The sequence below is a fragment of the Macaca thibetana genome, chromosome 5 (assembly GCF_024542745.1).
Source record: "Macaca thibetana thibetana isolate TM-01 chromosome 5, ASM2454274v1, whole genome shotgun sequence".
Lineage (NCBI taxonomy): Eukaryota > Metazoa > Chordata > Mammalia > Primates > Cercopithecidae > Macaca > Macaca thibetana.
Window position 1 is genome coordinate 129,024,821 of NC_065582.1, and position 18,691 is coordinate 129,043,511.

Below are 18,691 nucleotides of genomic sequence, written 5' to 3' on the forward strand. Positions count from 1 at the left end.
TTTTCTTCCTCCCAAGCAGGCGGCGGTTGGGTCGGCCTCAGGCAGCAGCTACTACTACGGCCTCTTCCTCTCCAGTGGAATCCCCTGTCCGCCCGCGCGCCACAGTGACAGCTTCCAGATGCCTGTCTTTTAGTCTCCCTTCTCAGGGGGAGCGGTGGGCGACCGAGTGCGGCCTGGAAGGCCCCCACGTGGGAAGGGAAGACTTGCGGAGGGGCAATTCTTCCAGTGCGGAGACGTGGCGTCCCGCCCAGCCGCACTTCGGTCGCCCACCGCTCCGCCTGGTGGCTCGCAGCCCCTTCCAGGCCGGCTTCTCCATGTGGGGCGTGCTAGTCCAGGGCTAACTTTCCGCCAGGTGTTGTCCCTGCGACCCGTCTTCCCCCGGCCGCCCTTCCTTCTCCCGGCGGCCACTGGAGCTGCCGGCTTCGTGGGGCGCGTGGCGGGCCCCGGGGCTAGGAGCTCGCGCCCAGGCTTTTACTCGGATTCCGGCACCTGATGGAGCGGGGAGTGGCGGCCAGCGCACAGGCTGGGGGCATCTCATGGCAGCGGAGAGGGTCGTTTTGGGGCGGAGGGGCGAACCCTGCGCCCCGGGCAAGCGGAGCCGGACTCGGAGCCCGCCCACCATCCTCCCGCCCACCACCGCGGCCCGGCGCGCAGGCTCACACCCCTTCCTGGGGAAGCGAATGGTCCCTTCCAGGCGGGTGGCCATGTTGCTCTAATAAAGCGGGAGGGGCGGCGGCGTGGGGGGAGCAGATGCCGCTGGCTGCGAGCGGGACTCCGGCGAGCAGAGCGCAGCCGCGAGGGAGACGCGAGGGAGGCGAGCCGGAGCTGGAGCACTAGCAGCAGCCGGAGTCGGCGGAGAGCACCCGGGCGCAGCCGGAGCTGGTGCTGCAGCTGAGATGGCCGTGGCCGTGGGGAGACCGTCTGTGAGTGCTGGGGCCTCGCCTGCTGCTCCTCGGGCGCCGGGTGGTCTCTGCTCTGGGGCGGGTGTGGTGGGGACCACAGGGGAGCCGGGCGGGGGCTCGGCCCCGCAGCGGCGGCTGTGGGTGTGTGCACGAATTTGGGCGCGTGTCTGGGGTCGGGGTGAGGAGCCCAGGGGCTTAGTTACGTGATGCAACAGTGGATCGCCTCGTCGCGCCCCTCTTCTGAGGATGCGAAAGAAAAAGGACCCCTCTCCTGTTCCCTTTAAAATGATTCTTTGAGGAGCGGCGTGTCTCAGCCGCCTCCCTCTCCCGGCGCACCTCTTCCCTCGTGACAGCCAGAAGGGCGCCGGGTTCGGGGCTTTCCTCCCGTCTCCCCCGCGCCGAGGGGGCGCTCAGGGCGTGGGAATTGCGAGCTGAAGCGCTGCGTGTGGTACGGCTGTAGAAGCGGGTCAGAGGGGTGGGATTTCCGTGGTGGCCTCCCCAGCGCATTGTGAGATCCCTGACACCCTCGGGCATCCACCCGGGTGAGCGAGCCCTGCCCAGGATGTGGACAAAGCCCCAGATAACACACACAAAGTTTTCTGGAGGCTCCCTTGTGGTGTGGGTGGAAGGATTGAAATGTTCTGCGGCTGAAAGGCCGGGGGCGGCGGGCCGAGGAGGCTAGGACGCGAGGAAGAGGAAGGGCGGGCGGGTGCGTGAAAAATCGTGTGCCCCACGGCGGGAGGGAGGAGAGTAGGAAGGAGGTGATACCTTTGCCCCGAGTGTGTGGGCCAAGGCGCCGCGCCTACTGGGGTGCAAGACTCGGTCCGCGCCCCGGGGCCGGGCCGGAGGAGAGCGGGACTCCGAGGGTGCGGTTCAGTGGCCGCTCCGCATCCCCAAGTGAAAGGCGGAGGAAGGGGCGGCGGCGGCCTTTCCTTTTTATTGGAAGGAGCGGAGCTGGGTGGGAAAGGCGGAGTCCTCCTGTTTTCCCTTTCCCCTTTTCTTGTCGATGTTCACAGTCCACTCTCGCCTTACTGGCTTTGGGGGCGCCTCGGGCGAGGTCCTTCCCTGTCTATCACCTCTTCCCTTTCTCTTCTTCCCTTTCCCACAACTGTGCAGCTGCAGGTGGTGGCTCGGAAGATTTTGTAGTTACGGACGAAAGACTTACTGAGATACTGGAAGCTCGGAAATCCCAGAAATGCAAGGCTGTGCTCTCAGGCTCCCGGCTCTTCCCCCTCTCCCCGCCTAACTCCTCCCCAGATACGCGCGCCTTTTGCATCCTACCCCCTCGCGAGAAGTTCATGGGTCCCTTTGCGGATTCTAATTCGGTTTGGTGGTTCGGCTGCCCGCGGTGCTTTCAAAACGTTTTCTGCAGTCAGAAGACAACAGTGGTCATATCGAATCATAACTGTCTTTTAGGCCTTTTCAACTCTGCGATTTAATGACATGGCTCTTTTAAGAATTCTGGTCCTCTTTTGCACATAAATTGTGCTCTTGATCATTAGTGGTCACACGTAGATTATTGTTACTGAGGAAATTTGCATAGTCTCGGCTAGTCGTTTTATTTTTTGGTGAGAAAATTGAGGTCTATAGAGGTAAAATTTATCTGGTTAAATTACTCTTCCCCCTGCCCGCATTATACCTATTAGCAAGGCGTAGATTCAGATAACCAAAATAACAATATCTGCTTTAGAGAAATTGGTAAGCGTTTAGGAATGCAAATATTCAGTGGGGGTGTATGTCTTTTTCAGTAACACCTATTATTGCTGGTGCATTCTTGAGGGATGGAGGAGGTGGAAGAAATAATTAGCTGCACATTTTCTATAAATTAGTTCATATATGTCAGTTAAATAGAAACAGTATGTGGATTTAAGGTTTAGTTGTGTGGCCATAATCATATCCAACACCAAGTCGGCCAACCATATGTGAGCCTAATCCCACAGAATTCTTATGTTACACCTCCCTCTTCAGATAATAGAGGAGATTTTTTTAAGTATATGTGCACAGAGGAAGTGACTTCTTTCTGCGCACTCCCTGTTGTCACTGGAATTAAATTATAACCTAAAGATAGAAGACTTTTCTTTTGGAAACCTAACGTATGGGTGATTAGGAATTGATTATAAAGTTAGAAAGTCTACAGAAAATGTATGATCACATTTCACAGAGAATTGTTGAAGCCTTTCACTTTGTTCGTTGGGTTACTGTCTTAAGTGTGGTCTCTGCAGTTATGGCTTTAAAACAAAGTCGGTGAGTGGGGAAGATTCTTCAGACACAGCTCCATGGAATCTACACTGCATCTTTAAAGTTAAGAGTTCTCTGGCCCTCCCATTTCCTTATCTAGTCTGTGATTTCACCAAAAGAAAGGAAGGCTGCGCTGAGGGAAAAGAACCACTCCAAAGTTGATTTATGTGTGAATGGAGTTTCCCTAGTTATTTCTTCAATTAGATTTTTTAAAAAGTTATTTAGGACAACAGGAGCATATCTCCTTTCCCGATAAATACCTTTCCCCGCCAGACTGAAGCAAAATGTAATCTGAATAACTTACCCTGAATTTTCAATATTCTTGAATGGGAACATCTGAGTGTGATATCCCAGGTAAATATGACATTTTAGTGGACAAAAATGCTTACATGTCAAATGCACTATTTTCTATCTTATGAAATGGATATATTCTGTTACAAACCATTCAAACCTCAAGTCTAAATTCAGTTACGTTTAGGTGGATTTGTTATTGACTGCAAAACAAAAGCTTCAATTTAGTGTGATACTGTTTATTTCAGTTTTAATTTTGATCCCTAGCTTCTCCATTTCCCCACTGATGGGTTTTGGGTTTAGCCCTAAGAAGACCCTGAAGCACATCTGCTGTTTGCCTGGTATAACTGATGATTAGCAAGAACATTTAACCCCCAAGGGATGTGTCTGCATTTTGGATGAATTAGCATTTTTGCGTCCAAGTCCTGGGGCAGCTATTATCTTTATTTTAAACAGACATGGCAATTCACTCTACTTGAGAATCAGGCTTTATGTAGCTGATCGACTCTCTTAAGCTGTGGTGTTCATCAGTTTATAGATTCTAGGAGTTGAAAGGAACTTTAGAGGTCACTTGGGTTAGCCTGCTCCCCAGTGCAGAAATATTTCTTTATCCCTAACAAAAAGTATGTTTAAACTTTGCTGGTGGTGGAGATTTCCCTATGATATCCTTCAAGAAATGCACTTAACTGCTCTTTTATCTGTTGAGCATATAAGGAAATGGAAAACCAAGTTTCTATTTGCTCATTTAACACCATTTGTTAAGCACCTGCTATGTGTCTGGTACTATTCTAGGTGTTGGGGATATAGCAGTGGACAAGAAATTTTCTTCTTACCAGGAACTTTATTGTTTGAGAGATTTGGTGTATTCAAGTGACAGACTTCAGTGTAAATGTGTAAAATCATTTAGGGAGAAAAGGAATTATATGCCTATTGCTGACTCAGCAAATATGATTCAGGTGAAGGTTCATATCTGTCTGAGGATAATTATAGGCGATTCCTAAAGACGAGGTCCCTCTTCAAGGGCAGGGAGTGTGGGAAGGGGAGGAGTACTGCCAATGAAATGTTATTTTCCCTTGTTATAAAACTGCCATTTTTGTGACTTGAAAATGTGGCCCCAGATGGGTGGCTGTGGTCAGTGTGCCTGGAGAAACATGAATGGAGCCAAGAAAGGTCCAGGGGAGGGCCACCTAAATAGTAAAGGGGCTGTCATCTCAGGTCGGTTTTCAAAAATTAGAGCTTTTTAGTCAGTGATACAAATTATACACACTGAGGCTCTATAAGCAGTTATTAAGGAATGCAAGAAGTTTCTGAGGTACAATAATCTCTCCTTTTAAAATCTTTTGAAAGCTATAGATTAATTTTATCTTTTAAATTATATTCTTTAAAAATGATGTGTCTACAGTGAAAAGGAAACCCAAGGAATTGATTAAAAGAACAAAACTGCCCATATCCCACTATCCTGATATAGTGGCTCTTAGGTGGTTAGTCTATTTCATCACTTTTTTGAGCAAATATAACCCATCTTGTATAAACTGCTACCTAGAAACCAAACTGTGTGCCTGAATGAGTCCTATGTGACCATTTGAATAATCTTAGAATAAAGGAAGTGGATGCTTAGTGTTTGGGCATGGGCCATCCTATGTCTGTGAAAGGAACAAATGATTGTGGGACTCTGCTGTTTCCTTGATTTGGATGGCCTACTTGATTGATTGCCAAAAGACCAAGTGTTTATACTCTACCCAATGATGATGTCACACTGATCATGATCATCGGATTTAGACTGTGGCACAGGCCACAGAGTTTTCTGTGCCTGTGTTTCTCTTTATAGGGCTCTAAACTTGGTTGGGGATAGATGCCACTCTTGGATTTTATTGGGATCCATCTTTCATAGTCTTAGCTAGACTTGTCTCAAATGGGGTCAGCAAAGCTAAACCATTATTTAAATGAACTAAAGCTTCTATCCTTTTTCCCAAGGAGATCTACTTTACAATATAATTGATACCCTCCCCCACCCCCTTTTAAAAAGTCTGGATTGACAGAAAACTCCCAACTAAACAATACTTCCCCCGACCCACTCATGCCTGCTGGCAGCCCATCAATGCAGCTGCTGTTGAACATAAAAACAAGACTTGGGCTAAGGTGATAGAGACAGACTTCTAAAAGGAATTTGCTGGGCGATCTAAAATAAAATTCACATTGTTCCAGGCTTGGCCTGAGATAGAAATCAGAAGTCTGTTCCCTGATGTGACAAAGCCAAGGCACTAGAGCCACCTCTTTTTGGGATTGATGCCAGGGCGTGTGAGCACATCGCTCAAGCCAAATGGCACAGGAAGTCCAGTTGTGTGGACACATTCTGCCCACCTGCTGAACTGTGACTGGGTGGGATGGAGTGTGAAACATTGAGAGAGGGGCAGGCTGAGGTGGAGAGGTAGAAAAGAGACCATATTCCAAAAGGACCATTTTTGGTACTGACAAATAGGAGCTTTGTTTGTTCTTGTCTGTGTGTGATTTCTTTTTTCTTTTCTTTCTTTTCTTTTCTTTTTTTTTTTTTCATTTTTATTGTACAAAAAGGAAATGAAAAAATATATAGCACAACATTAAAATTTACCTACTTGTTTTTGATAAGTAACGTTCCTTTGGGAAGAATTGGGTTTTTTTTTCTCTCATAGAAGTTGAGGCACAATAATATAGATAGGTTAGAAATTGAAAAACAAAATAATCCCCAACACCCTAACACATCAGTACTCATTCTTGGCTTTCCAACCCACCTGTTTTATCAGACGTTTCTTGTGTACCTTCTATATGCAGGTGCTAAAATTATGTTGGTGAGTACTTGAGTGCAGTCTTTGCTGCTCTCATGAAATCTCTCTATAGGCTGAGTAAGCAATAGGATTTAGCAAGGAAAGGGAGATGGGGAGGTGGTTGTGGAAGTGTTCCAAGCCCAGGAAACAGCATCTGCCAAACTCTGGAAGTGAGGGAGAGACTCTTAAAGAAATCCAATGTAGCCGGAACGTCAGCATTAAGGTTGGGTAGGGAGAGTGGACAGACAAGAGGCTGAGTAGGTGGGAAGAGACTCAATTGTGCGGTGCAATCTTTATAGGCATGTATTTACTGTGTAACTCTTTAAATGCTTCATATTCCATCCACCCTTTGCCCACAACTTAAGATATCTCAGATCCTTGAAATTGGTTGAAGGAAGACAAAGAAAATCTGCAGACTACTAATTCTTCAGGATTCAGTAGGAGAGATGAGAAAAGATCAGGGGAGTTGATTCCTTTCATGCCCAAACTGAACCTTTAAAGAATAGAGGAAATGAAGACTGACGGAGGACACAGAGAAGGAGTGACAACGTATGACAACGACAATGCTAGATCTTCCTCTGCCCAGTTTTGTGCATTGAGCCTTTCCTTGGGATTCAGAAGTAGAAGTTATTATTTTCTTAGACGTAAGCAACTGAGTCCTGAAGAGTGTGGTGGGGCTGGGGGGAAGATGGTAGGACTCCTTCCACCTTGGACTTCAAGTGGCAATCAGTGTTCTCCAAAAAGGAAATTAAAAACTCATTGGACTTTATGAAAATAGGAGAAAAGTCTGTTAAAAGCCAGGGTTTCCTTAAGACTTCATGCTGTTTTCATTCATCTCATCTCTTTGAGTACTGTCTTCATACCAGTATAAAATTTTGTGAATCTCATTAAGGTACTCATTAAATTTACTCTTACATGCTGTTGGGGGGCAAAAGGCTTGACCAAAAACAACTGTGCACAGGAAGCTTGTTCAGCATCTTTATTTTAAAATTTATTCAATTCAAATTACTGTCAACACAATTATCTCACTTTATACTCACAAAATACCTGAGAAGTAATAGAGAAGGAAAATGAGGCAGGAAGAAGTTGTCAGCTAATCTGCTACAGCGAATTTGTGGGAGAGGCTAGGCTTTGGAACCAAAGGCTCTTAGACCAACGTGTATACACACCTCCCATCTGATTCAGTCAGTTAAGCTAAACTACCTTGCAGTGACGAATTGGCCCCATGTTTTGGTGGCTTACATGGCAAGCATTTATTTCTCATGCAGCTTTCTTGTCTGTTCCACCCTCGGAGGTCTGCTACATGCTGCATTGCCTCCAGGACCCAGGCTGAGGGAGTATCCTTTATCTAGGTATTGCCAGCCTGGTGGCAGAGGACAAAGACACATGCTGAACCCTGGTTTCTCAGGAGCTGGCTTCTCAAGCTCTTAGATGGGTCACTTCCATGCAGATTGTATCGGCCAAAGTAAATGGTCATTCCTAAATTCAAAAGGATGAGGATAGAGAATCCTCCTGTAAAGAGTGGCTCTGAAAGACACTTGGCCAGGCTTGAGGGCCATCGGCTGGGGAAGTAAATCCCCCTCTAGGGAGGGCAGTGAATATTTTGAGTAATAACAGTTGGCTAGATTCCTAGTCAAGGAATCTACTATGAAGCCGAGTATTTATTTTTAAAATTGTATCCCTGTCTGTAAGGATTTCTCTCCCTCTCTTTGGCCTGCTCTGATTCTAGCTGGGCATAGTAGAATGATGTGTGTATGTGTGTGTGTGTGTGTGAGAGAGAGAGAGAAAGAGACAGAGAGAGAGAGAGAGAGACAGAAACAGAGAGACAGAGAGAGATAAGAGTTAGGCAGCCACAGTGAATTGAAGGCAGAGTGTGAATTCTCGTACTCACTGGTGGTGAGCTTCCAGGGACGTCACCATCAAGTAAGTGATAGGTGGTAACCTTCTGAAAGGCCTTCTGTGCTGCTCTCTGGTGGCCTCAGCCGTGGAACTGTACTCTCTGGGAAATGGTTGTGAGGCCATTAGGACTTCCAGCTGCTTGACAGAATGATTTCTTTTGGGACCTCGGCCCTTTGGACCTTTCCCAGCCATCTGTCCCTAAATGCAGATGAATCAGATGGCACCCTTCTTTCCCTTGCTCTGTTTTTCTCTCTACTGATAGGCCATAGTGTATAGCATTTGGGTGAAGAATGTGGGCTCTGGAGCCAGGTTGCTCCGGTTCTAGAGTATCAGTTTTACCATTTAACAAGCTTTGTGTCCTTAGGCAGGTTACTTCCCTCATCTGTAAAACAGTAACAGTACTTCCCTCAAAGAGTTACAAATTAAACCAGTTAGTACACACATAGTGCTTACACTGCTGCCTCAACATTCATCCTCAATAAAAGTTATCTCAGGAAAATGGTGCTGAAATAATAATGGCTTTATACTGAAGACTGGGCTCAAACCAGAACTGCCACCCCACCCCACCCCAGTGGGAACTGAGCAGTTGCCCCTTCTCGTGCACACCTGAACCACACAGGCTTCCCATTTTCTAATCAGAGCGCACCTTAGAGGCACAGATCAAACATTCCCTCCATGAAGCCTCCACCCACGAATCACCAACATTTTGACGATTTTTATTTATTTGAATTGCTGACAACACTTACGTGTCATCCACATAGTGATCAGGAGTCTCCACCCCACCTTTCCTTAAGTTACCTTTTAAGAGAAAGTAACTATCAAATATAATTGTGAACATAAAAAACAAAACAAAAAAACCTTATTACCTACCATAAGCAATATGTTCCGCTAGCCCTTGGCCACAGTCTTGTATTCTTAGTCTATATAGCCAGACTTAAGGGAAAGGACTATATGTCCTGTACCTCCAGCCAATAAACATTTGACTCAGTAAGTGAAAATGCACCCTTCAGATAAATTGGATAAGACATACTGGCTAAGACGTGTGCCTGCCTGGCTGTTGCTGTGTCAACCCCCGGTAGGTGTAGACCTCACAGCTCCACTTTCTACCCCAGGCTTCTCTGCCATTGCCACTGGGGTTCTGCTTAGCTATTCTGACCTGTGTGCACATCTGGACATCCAAAGGAGCTGCCTTCCCAGGGGGCAACCCCCTTGAGATGGTGGATCTACATGGCTCCTCAATTGACCTGGCTCCTTAGAAGTTCCCCTCTGGGCCCCAGCCTCAGCCCTCAGGGGTGATTAGCTCTACAGTCCCCTTAGGGTGGCCTTCTCTTTTCCCCTGTTTCACTTTTCCCTGTCCCCCATTCTGTTCCCCTGGGTCACTTCCCAGGACTCACATGCAAGCAAGTCCCTGCAAGTCCTTGCATTTTGGGGAAACCTAGATGAAAACACCTTGTTTACTAGTGTGGGGCTTTTCATTTCCTCATACAAATAAGGGAATATGAATGTTAATTTTGTAATATACTAAGCTACTTTGGATGTTTAAAAAATGCCAGAACAAACTGACTTTTTACCAGGTTTTCACTACTATTTGTAAGATGAGGTTTTTTGTTGTTGTTGTTATTATAATTAATGTTTTATTGTCACCCAGATGGCAATTAGGTTTATAATCTTCATACTTTATATTTTTTATAAATTTAAAAAAAATACAAGTTTTAAATAGTCAATGGCTGGTTATATTTTCAGAAAACATGATTAGACTAATTCATTAACGGTGGCTTCAAGCTTTTCCTTATTGGCCCCAGAAAATTCACCAACCTTTTGTCTCTTCTTAAAAAACTGGAATGTTGGCATGCATTTGACTTCACACTCTGAAGCAACATCCTGACAGTCACCCACATCTACTTCAAGGAATACCACGTTGGAATACTTTTCAGAGAGGGAATGAAAGAAAGACTTGATCATTTTGCAAGGCCCACACCATGTGGCTGAGAAATCAACTACAAGTTTATTGCCTGTGGTGTCCAAGGCTTCCTGAAAAGCAGCCTTGCTCTTGATCTGTTTCACCATTCTTGGCTGCTGGGGTCTGACAAGCAGCTGTAAGGACTGATGAAAACGGATCCAAAGCACTGGACCGAGCTTGGACAAGACAAGTTTAAAAAAAATTATTATTATTTTTAATGGATACAGGGTCTTGCTATATTGCCCAGGTTTGTCTCAAACCCCTGGACTCAAGTGATCCTCCCATCTAGGCCTCCCAAAATGCTGAGGTTACAGTTGTGAGCCGCTGGCACCTGACCAGATTAAAAAACTATACTCAAAAAAATAATAATAATAAATAAATGTTGTATTGCATCACCTAGACTTTTCTATAATTTTCATTTCTGATTCTTTGGGATGGAACTCATAATCTCTCAGGGTGGCACTGCTTGCTTTTGAATCTGTAGTTCTTTGTTCTTTGTTCTTGTATCCTACTTTGTTCTGTAATGGGTTTAATTTACCCATTTCAAGTCAATTGTACTTTTATATTCTAGGACCTGGATACAGAGTGAATGGGGGAAATTATGGTTTTGATACATGAACTATGAACTTAGGACAAAGCTTAAAACTGTTTTAAAAAAAAAATCAGAAAGTTTTGGGCTTATACTGTCGCATAGATTGGAAAAATGGGGTAATAAGAAACAACTTTAATTAGCTAATATTGAACAGTTTTAAGGATGGGGATTAATGCAGTATTTCCCTAAGAGTGTTTATTTTACTTTATTTTAAATTTTTTATTTTTGTGGGTACATAGTAGGTGTATGTTTTTATGGGTTACATTTGGTATTTTGATGCAGGCATGCAATGTGTAATAATCACATTAGGGTAAGTGGGCTGTCCATCACCTCAAGCATTTATTCTTTGTGTTTCCAACAATCTAATTGTACTCTTTTACTTGTTTTTAAATGTGCCCCAAGAGTTTTTAAGAGAATTGTTCAAATGATCACTGCACTTTGTGCAAGCCATTCTCAGAGGCAGTTTCTGAGAATGTCATGGAAACTACGTAAACCAAGCTGATTGATTTTTAGATTCTCCTCACGTTTGTCACCTTTGCTCTCATTATTTGAGGTGTTTGGTTTGACTTACCCGGTGGTTAGGTAGTCTAAGACTAGTACTTTGGCGTGATAGAATAATTTGATTGTTTGTTACGTGCCTCTTTGTTTTCAAAGCCTTTTCTAATCCTTAGTCAACCTCTTAACCACTAGGGAATGTTGGATTGTCTGAAGTTGAAGCACAGTTTTCTCTCTGAGCCCTCTAAAGAAGTCTTTTAGTTGTTGATAATCAAGTTTGCTCCTTCAAAACTAAAATTCCAAGGTATTTTATGAACTTAAGGCAGATAAGATGAGGTCTCAGGTATCAAAGTCGCTAATAATTAATTTGCTGCCACTAGCTACTGCTCCAAAGCTGACATTTAAGCTATGTGAAGAGGACCAAGTCTAAATTGGATTTTATAACCCAGTCAAAGCTGGGGGCAATGAAGACTCTCATTGACTTTATGTAATGGAGATTTATATAGGGATATTGGAGAGTTGGGGATACTGCTGAATATTTCTAAATCTCCTCTTTCTTGAAGAACTTATGCTTTTATTCCTCAGTGGCTTTTCCTAGTTCCTATTCATTAAGTGAACAAATATTGAGCCCAGCCAACACCATGCATGAGTGATGATGTCAAAACCATATCCTTCTACTCTCCCACCACACCAAATCAGAACCAAAATTTGTCTTTGGAAAATGGATCTCTTTGTCACTGAGGTTCAAAATTTTGGAATAAGATTTGAATTCAGGGGGGAATTACCAGGATGTGTTTTGTCATTCCCACCTCCTGTCTTAAGTCATTCATGATTGTGCAGCATCAACCAGTCGGATATTTGAGGACCTTCTGTGTTTCTTGTCCTGTGCTCCATGTTGTTGGAAAGTCTACAATGTAGCTGGGGAGAAAAGGCTGAGACTCAAATAATGCTCAACCTCCATGACTGGGAGGATCTTGTCAGGCTCTTTTAACTAGTATTCAGCCCAACACTTTTTTTTAGTAAACATGAGGAACTTGACTTAGCACTTGGAAATAATAAGGCCCATTTTCTTTCCCTTCTCTTTCCCTTTTATAATGTAATTCGAGGACCCTTGAAAGGTAACCCCCAGCTTTTTTTCTTCCCAGGCTATCTTTCGAAATTTATTGTTTTAGTTTAAGGCAAGGATAAAAAGGGCACACCAAAGGGAATTGGGAAGTTTTATTAGAATCTGGATGGAATGTCTTCAGGCTCACTGACAGATTAATTTGTGCCCTGTATTTCTGCTACAAAACATTCTGACTGCCCACAGCATTCCACATGCTTTTGACTTGTAGACTAGTACAGATGCTCCTTAGCTTACAGTGGGGTTATGTCCTGATAACCACATTATATTGAAAATACCTAAGTTTAAAACGCATTTAATACACCTCGCCTACTGAACATCAGAGCTTTGCCTAGCCTACCTTAAATGTGCTTAGAACACTTACATTAGCCTATGGTTGTGCAAAATCATCTAACACAAGCCTGTTTTATAACAAAGTGTTGACTATCTCAGGTAATTTACCAAATACTGTATGGAAAGTGAAAAATAGAATGGTTGTATAGGCATTTGAAGTATGGTTTTTACTGAATGCGTATCACTTTTGTACCATTGGAAAGTCAAAATCATAAGTTGAACCATTGCAAGTGGGGACTGTTTGTGTTCTATTTTAGAGCTGCACATGCATTTCTGCACCTGCCAACAGAGTTGTATGCTTACTGGGTCAGTTGTTTTCAAACCTACTTACACTAGTTATAATCATCATCATCGCCTAATTTAATTTAATGTTTTGTGAATCTATGAACTATAAGTGCAAAAATTGAATTGCTTCTAAATGAGATGCTTTGGAAAGTTTTAGTAAAGGTAAAAATTTTGCTGAAATAAAACTACTGTGAATTAAATATACGTAAGATAATTACAAAAAGTTGGAGATGAAAATTGTACAAATCTAAAAAGAGCCTGCATTTGGATTGCATTGAAAACACTTTTAAATTCTGTCTCCACATTAAATAAACAAACTGGAAATTATAGTTGATGCCTGTGGGTTGGTGCTGGAAAGACACCCTTATTGAAATTCCTCTGACCTATTATGATGAAAAAGCCTTGGCCTTTTGTCAAAAAATTGTGAATGAAAGAATGTATGTTTAGATGTTTTAAGGTGAATTTAAATGTTTTGACTCTAACTAGCGTTTTAAAAATCTCAATCAAGATAAAATGTCCAACACCTGCTTCTAATAGTCTTAGCTTAAGGGACTTGTACTTAACAAAACATTTCCGTATTCTAACACATGTAACCCCTGGCTGAGGATCATTGTGTGTATGGAATTATCCCACATGGGGAAACAGGAAAAAAGGCTGAGAATTACTGGTTTGTTCTGGGTTGAGGTACACATGTCTCACTTGGCATTACCTATATTTAATTCCTTTTACACCCTGACGTAACTGGTTATCAGTTTTTGTGTGTTTTTTTTTTTTCTTCTGATACCAGCTTTAGAGATAAAAGGACATTGGAAATACTGCCTGTTTAATCAGTTTCTCTTATGTTAGTCCAGAATAAGGGGAAATATGATTTTGGAAGCAAAATAATCTTATTTTAGAAAGGCAAAGTTATTTTAGTGATCTTTTAATGCATTTCTTTAAGGTACACACACAGTCACACACACACACAAACACATACTCACACACCCCACATGAGATAATGGATAACTCAAAGATGTACTCAATCTGTCTGGGAAGGATAAATTCTCTCATTGTATGTAGATAAAAGCTGGGACCACTTAGTTCCTGGGTTTTTGCATTCATTCAAGTGACTTGGCTTTTTGACCCAAGTGGTGCATTCCAGCTATCCTTTGCTAATCTTACATTAGCAATTAGATTTAATTTTTAATTCCAACCATGAAAAAATTTTGTTAAAAAAGCAAGTAGAAAGTTGTTTTTCTATTCCAATAAAGGGAGTGGGAGGAGAACACTTAACAAATTTGAAGTTGAAATGTGTGATTTCTTAAACTGGAGTCATTTCAGGGTTTTTTTGGTCCTTAAATATACTTTTAGAATGTTTTCACTTGCATATTGGCTTTGCCACTAAACCCATTGCACACACTGCAGTGGTTTCCTAATTGAAATTGTGCAATTCCACATATTTTTCCTGTGATTACATTTCAGTGGGTAAAAGTTGATCTTCACAACAACTTTGTGAGGTGGGTTGGTTGGATATTATTCTTGACCCAACACCTTCACCTCCTTTTTGATGGATCAGGACTCAGACTTGCCCAAGGTAAACAGTGATGATCTTAAGGCCAAGTCTTCTGACTGTTGTTTGCACCTTCTTCTACCACATGGAGATACCACCCTAGGCTGCAGAACACTGCTGTCAGTTGGAACTTTCATGATGATGGAAATTGTTCCACTGTTGCATAGTTGCCACCACACTAGTCATTTATGGCTTCTAAACACTCGAAATGTGACTGGAATAGCTGTACAACTAAAATTTTATTTTGTGTAATTTTAATTAATTTACACTTTTTTTTTTTTTTTTTTGCTGCTGCTGCGATGGAGTCTCACTCTCTTGCCCAGGCTGGAGTACAGTGGCGCGATCTCCACTTACTGCAAGCTCCGCCTCCCGGGTTCACGCCATTCTCCTGCCTCAGCCTCCGGAGTAGCTGGGACTACAGGCACCCACCACCACGACGGGCTAATTTTTTTGTATTTTTAGTAGAGACGGGGTTTCACCGTGTTAGCCAGGATGATCTCGATCTCCTGATCTCATGATCCACCTGCCCCGGCCTCCCAAAGTGTTGGGATTACAGGCGTGAGCCACCGTGGCCGGCCAATTAATTTACACTGAAACAGCCACATGTGGCAAGTGGCTACCATACTGTATAGTGCAGCTTAGGAATGTAGTCTAGAAGTATTTATAGTCTGATCTTTCTGTTTTTTCTGAGAAAAACTTTTTTTAATTAATAAAATTCCAAACATATACAAGAGTAGAGAGAATGGTATAATGAACCCTTCTGTCCCATCACCTAGCCCAGTCATCAATTCTTGGCCAGTCTTTTTTTTTTGTTTTTGCATCTCCCCCTCCCATTTAAATTCATGGCCAATCTTGTATGGTCTATTTACCATTCTCTCTAGCCTCCTTGCTCCCCTCTCTAACCTCTTCCCTCACCTCTCCCCAAATTATTTTGAAGTGAATATCAGGCACTGTCTGATCTCCTTTTAAGAGCCCAGCTGGTGACCTGGGGAAAGAGGAGCAGTGAAAGGCATCAAGGAGAGATACTTGAGGATCTTCAAATGTATCTGTGATTTAAAAAGAAAAGATGAAGTATATGGATGGTAAACGTTATGGTTTGACAAAGATAGGTCATGAGTATACCGATGTGATACTCTGTGTGCATGAGCTATTTCATCACCATTATCATCATCAAAAAGCCAAGCTGGAACTCAGATGGAAGTTACTGTGCCAGGCCTCACTTACCTGTGCTTATCTTGAACTTTGGGTTTATGCATAATTTAAAACACTTAAACATTATTTCTGTGCAATATTTATCATTGAGCTTTATTGGATACCAGCAGTGCTGTAGAGTCATGGGACGTTTCAAAGGTCAAAAGAAAGCTGAGGATCATTTTAGTTTAGTCTCCTCAGAAAGCTTAGCTCCCGAGAGAAGTAGCTTGATTTGAGCTCATATCAAGTGGCTCAGTGCTTCCCGTCATTTACCACACTTGCCATAACAACTGATTCACTGAGTTAAAACTTGGCATTGCTGTGTCATTCCTACCTAGCTTTTAGAATGACAGATTTTTATGACCTCTTTGAGAGCAGAGATATGCCTAAGTCTGCTTGCTTGGCATTGTAGACACTCTTGTTAGAGATAAGTGTTTTCATCATTAATAGTGTAAAAGAGTCATTTATCAGGCCAAGCGTGGTGGTTCACACCTGTAATCCCAGCACTTTGGGAGGCCAAGGCAGGCGGATCACCTGAGGTCAGGAGTTTGAGACCAGCCTGGCCAGCATGGTGAAACTCCATCTCTACTAAAAATACAAAAATTAGCTGGGTGTGGTGGTGTGTGCCTGTAGTCTGGGCTACTCAGGAGGCTGAGGATGGAGAATCGCTTGAACCTGGGAGGCAGAGGCTGCAGTGAGCTGAGATCACGCCACTGCACTACAGCCTAGGCAACAGAGTGAGACTCCATCTCAAAAAAAAAAAAAAAAAAAGGAATCATTTATCAAATTTTGTCTTTTGGGCTTAGAATTTATGCCTATTACTGGTGGTATAATATTATATATTATTGCCCATATAATACATATTATATATAATTTATTATAGGAAATACTTGTTTTCATATTTCTATTTCTAAAAGAAACTTGTGTCGCAAGCACATTTTAGTCATATGAACAGACAAATTGAAGGAAATAATGCTTGCACCAATGATATTTAAAAGTGTAGTTTTCCTCACAACATAAAGCAAGAATTGTTGCTCTGCTTTTATAGTTTAATTTAGGAGCTAATAGTGATTTTGTCTCATGGTAGAGTGCAGAATATGTATATTCTAAATTTGGAACCCCTGTACACGGGATGTTAGGATTTAAAAGGAATGGTTTTGTGATGGTAAAAGGATCTTGTATCATCAGAAATGCTCTCAGGGCTTGGCTCAGCTGTCTATTGATGGAAAAAGATAATGTGCTTTAGAAAAAGAGCTATACTGAAATTTTCACCAACTTTCTGATGAACAACTGCAAGCTTTCAGCTATAAGAGGCTGCCATTTCTTTTACATGGTTTTGTCTCCAGCAGAGTCTGCCCTTTGTGTTCCATTTGGCTGTGTTAACTGTCTTCCTGGGAGAGAGGGAAAGTCTGTGTTTCATCTCATCATCTGTGTTGCAGTTTAGTCCAGTTTGCTTTATTCCATGGTGAGTGGAGAGAGTAAGTAGTTGGATGGCACCCTACATTGTAATGTTACCACAACTCAAGATTTATGCTAGTTTTGCAAATAATTGTCTCATAAAATGAGTCTTATCTCCACTTGACAAGAGACAATTGAATCTACAGTAGGGCTAAGAAGAAGATTTAGGAAGATATTTGGTCAAATCAGTTACCCTGTGCTTTTTATGCAGGATAGAGACAGGAAACTATTAAGGCTTGTAAAATGACTATGACCTGATTAGGCAAATATAGCAACTATTTTCAGCAAAGAGGCCACAAGATGAGTATAGCTGACTTTTTTTTTTTAATGTATAAAGTTTAGAGATTTTCCTGTGATTTTCTAATAGACCAAATTTAAATCTAACAATAATACATCTTGAAAAATAAAATTAAAAATTCATGTAATCAGCCAAACATGGTGGCTCACACCTGTAATTCCCAGCATTTTGGGAGGCTGAGGCAGATAGATCGCTTGAGCCCAGGAGTTTGAGACCAGCCTGGGCAACATGGCAAAACCCCATTTCTACAGAAAAAAATAGAAGCATTAGCTGGGTGGTGGTGGCGCTCACCTGTTGTCCCAGCTACTCCGGTGGCTGAGGTGGGCGGATCGCTTGAGTCTGGGAGTTTCAGGCTGCAGTGAGCTGAGATAGTGCCACTGTACTCCAGCCTTGGAGACAGAGGGAGCCCCTGTCTCAAAAAAAATTATGTAGTCTAGATCTCAATTAATGCTTATGCTTTACTGTAGTTAGAAAAGTGCTTAACCTGGCCTGTAATCCCAGCACTTTGGGATGCTGAGGCGGGCAGATCACTTGAGGTCAGGATTTTGAGACCAGCCTGGCCAACATGGCAAAACCCCGTTTCTACTAAAAATACAAAAATTAGCCAGGCATGGTGGCTCACATCTGTAATCCCAGCTATTTGGGAGGCTGAGGCATGAGAATTGCTTGAGTCCAGGAGGCAGAGGTTTCAGTGAGCCGAGATCATGCCACTTTACTGCAGCCTGGGTGACAGAGTGAGACTCCATCACAAAAAAGAAAAGAAAAAAAAAAGTGCTTAACCTGATATAGCTATAACATTAACAAGAATAGAAATTTATCTTTCTCTTTAGTTAATGGCCAATGGGTTATACACAGTTTTGGTAAGCTTCAGTTAGGTTCTGTTTTGAATTATTGATGGCATGGTAAGATGATAGTAAGGGAGGCAAATGTGTAAGCCATCTATGAATGAGCTCCATTCTTTAGCTCATTTATTTGAAGGAGAAAAAGTACCAAAAAGGTAACCCACATTCTTCAGTTAAACTGCTGGAAAAACACATGCCACCTCTTGGCTCTGACTAGGAAATGGGGGCCTGCTGGTGCCATAGCCTTCAGTTTTTCAAAGGAAGATGGATATTTGGAATTTGATGTGAAATTTCCACATCTGATAATGTTGGCAACTAAATGTTTTTAAAATACTGTGTGGTTCACATAAACACATTTGTAGGTTGAGTCTGCCAATTGGCAATCAGATTTCCATTGGAAATAAACTTATTTGTTTTTCTTGTATTTGAATAAA

General features: G+C 42.7%; 2 protein-coding genes across 10 annotated transcripts in view; one reads left to right on the forward strand and one right to left on the reverse strand.

The window, feature by feature from the left end:
• Nucleotides 1-701: 701 nt before the first annotated feature.
• Nucleotides 702-18,691, forward strand: part of SEPTIN11 (septin 11) — a 90,387-nt gene continuing 72,397 nt past the window's right edge. For all 9 annotated transcript variants that reach the window (XM_050790861.1, XM_050790865.1, XM_050790869.1 and 6 more), the window contains exon 1: nucleotides 702-923. In XM_050790861.1, the coding sequence (XP_050646818.1) occupies nucleotides 897-923 (27 nt within the window). In that variant the 5' untranslated portion in view covers nucleotides 702-896. The remainder of the gene's footprint in view (nucleotides 924-18,691) is intronic.
• Nucleotides 9,884-10,198, reverse strand: LOC126954876 (thioredoxin-like). The gene has a single exon (XM_050790890.1). It carries the CDS (start codon nucleotides 10,196-10,198, stop codon nucleotides 9,884-9,886), a length of 315 nt encoding a protein of 104 aa, XP_050646847.1.

Coding starts and splice junctions, on each gene's coding strand:
- LOC126954876 (XM_050790890.1), bottom strand. CDS start 10,198: ATGGTGAAACAGATCAAGAGCAAGGCTGCTTTTCAGGAAGCCTTGGAC.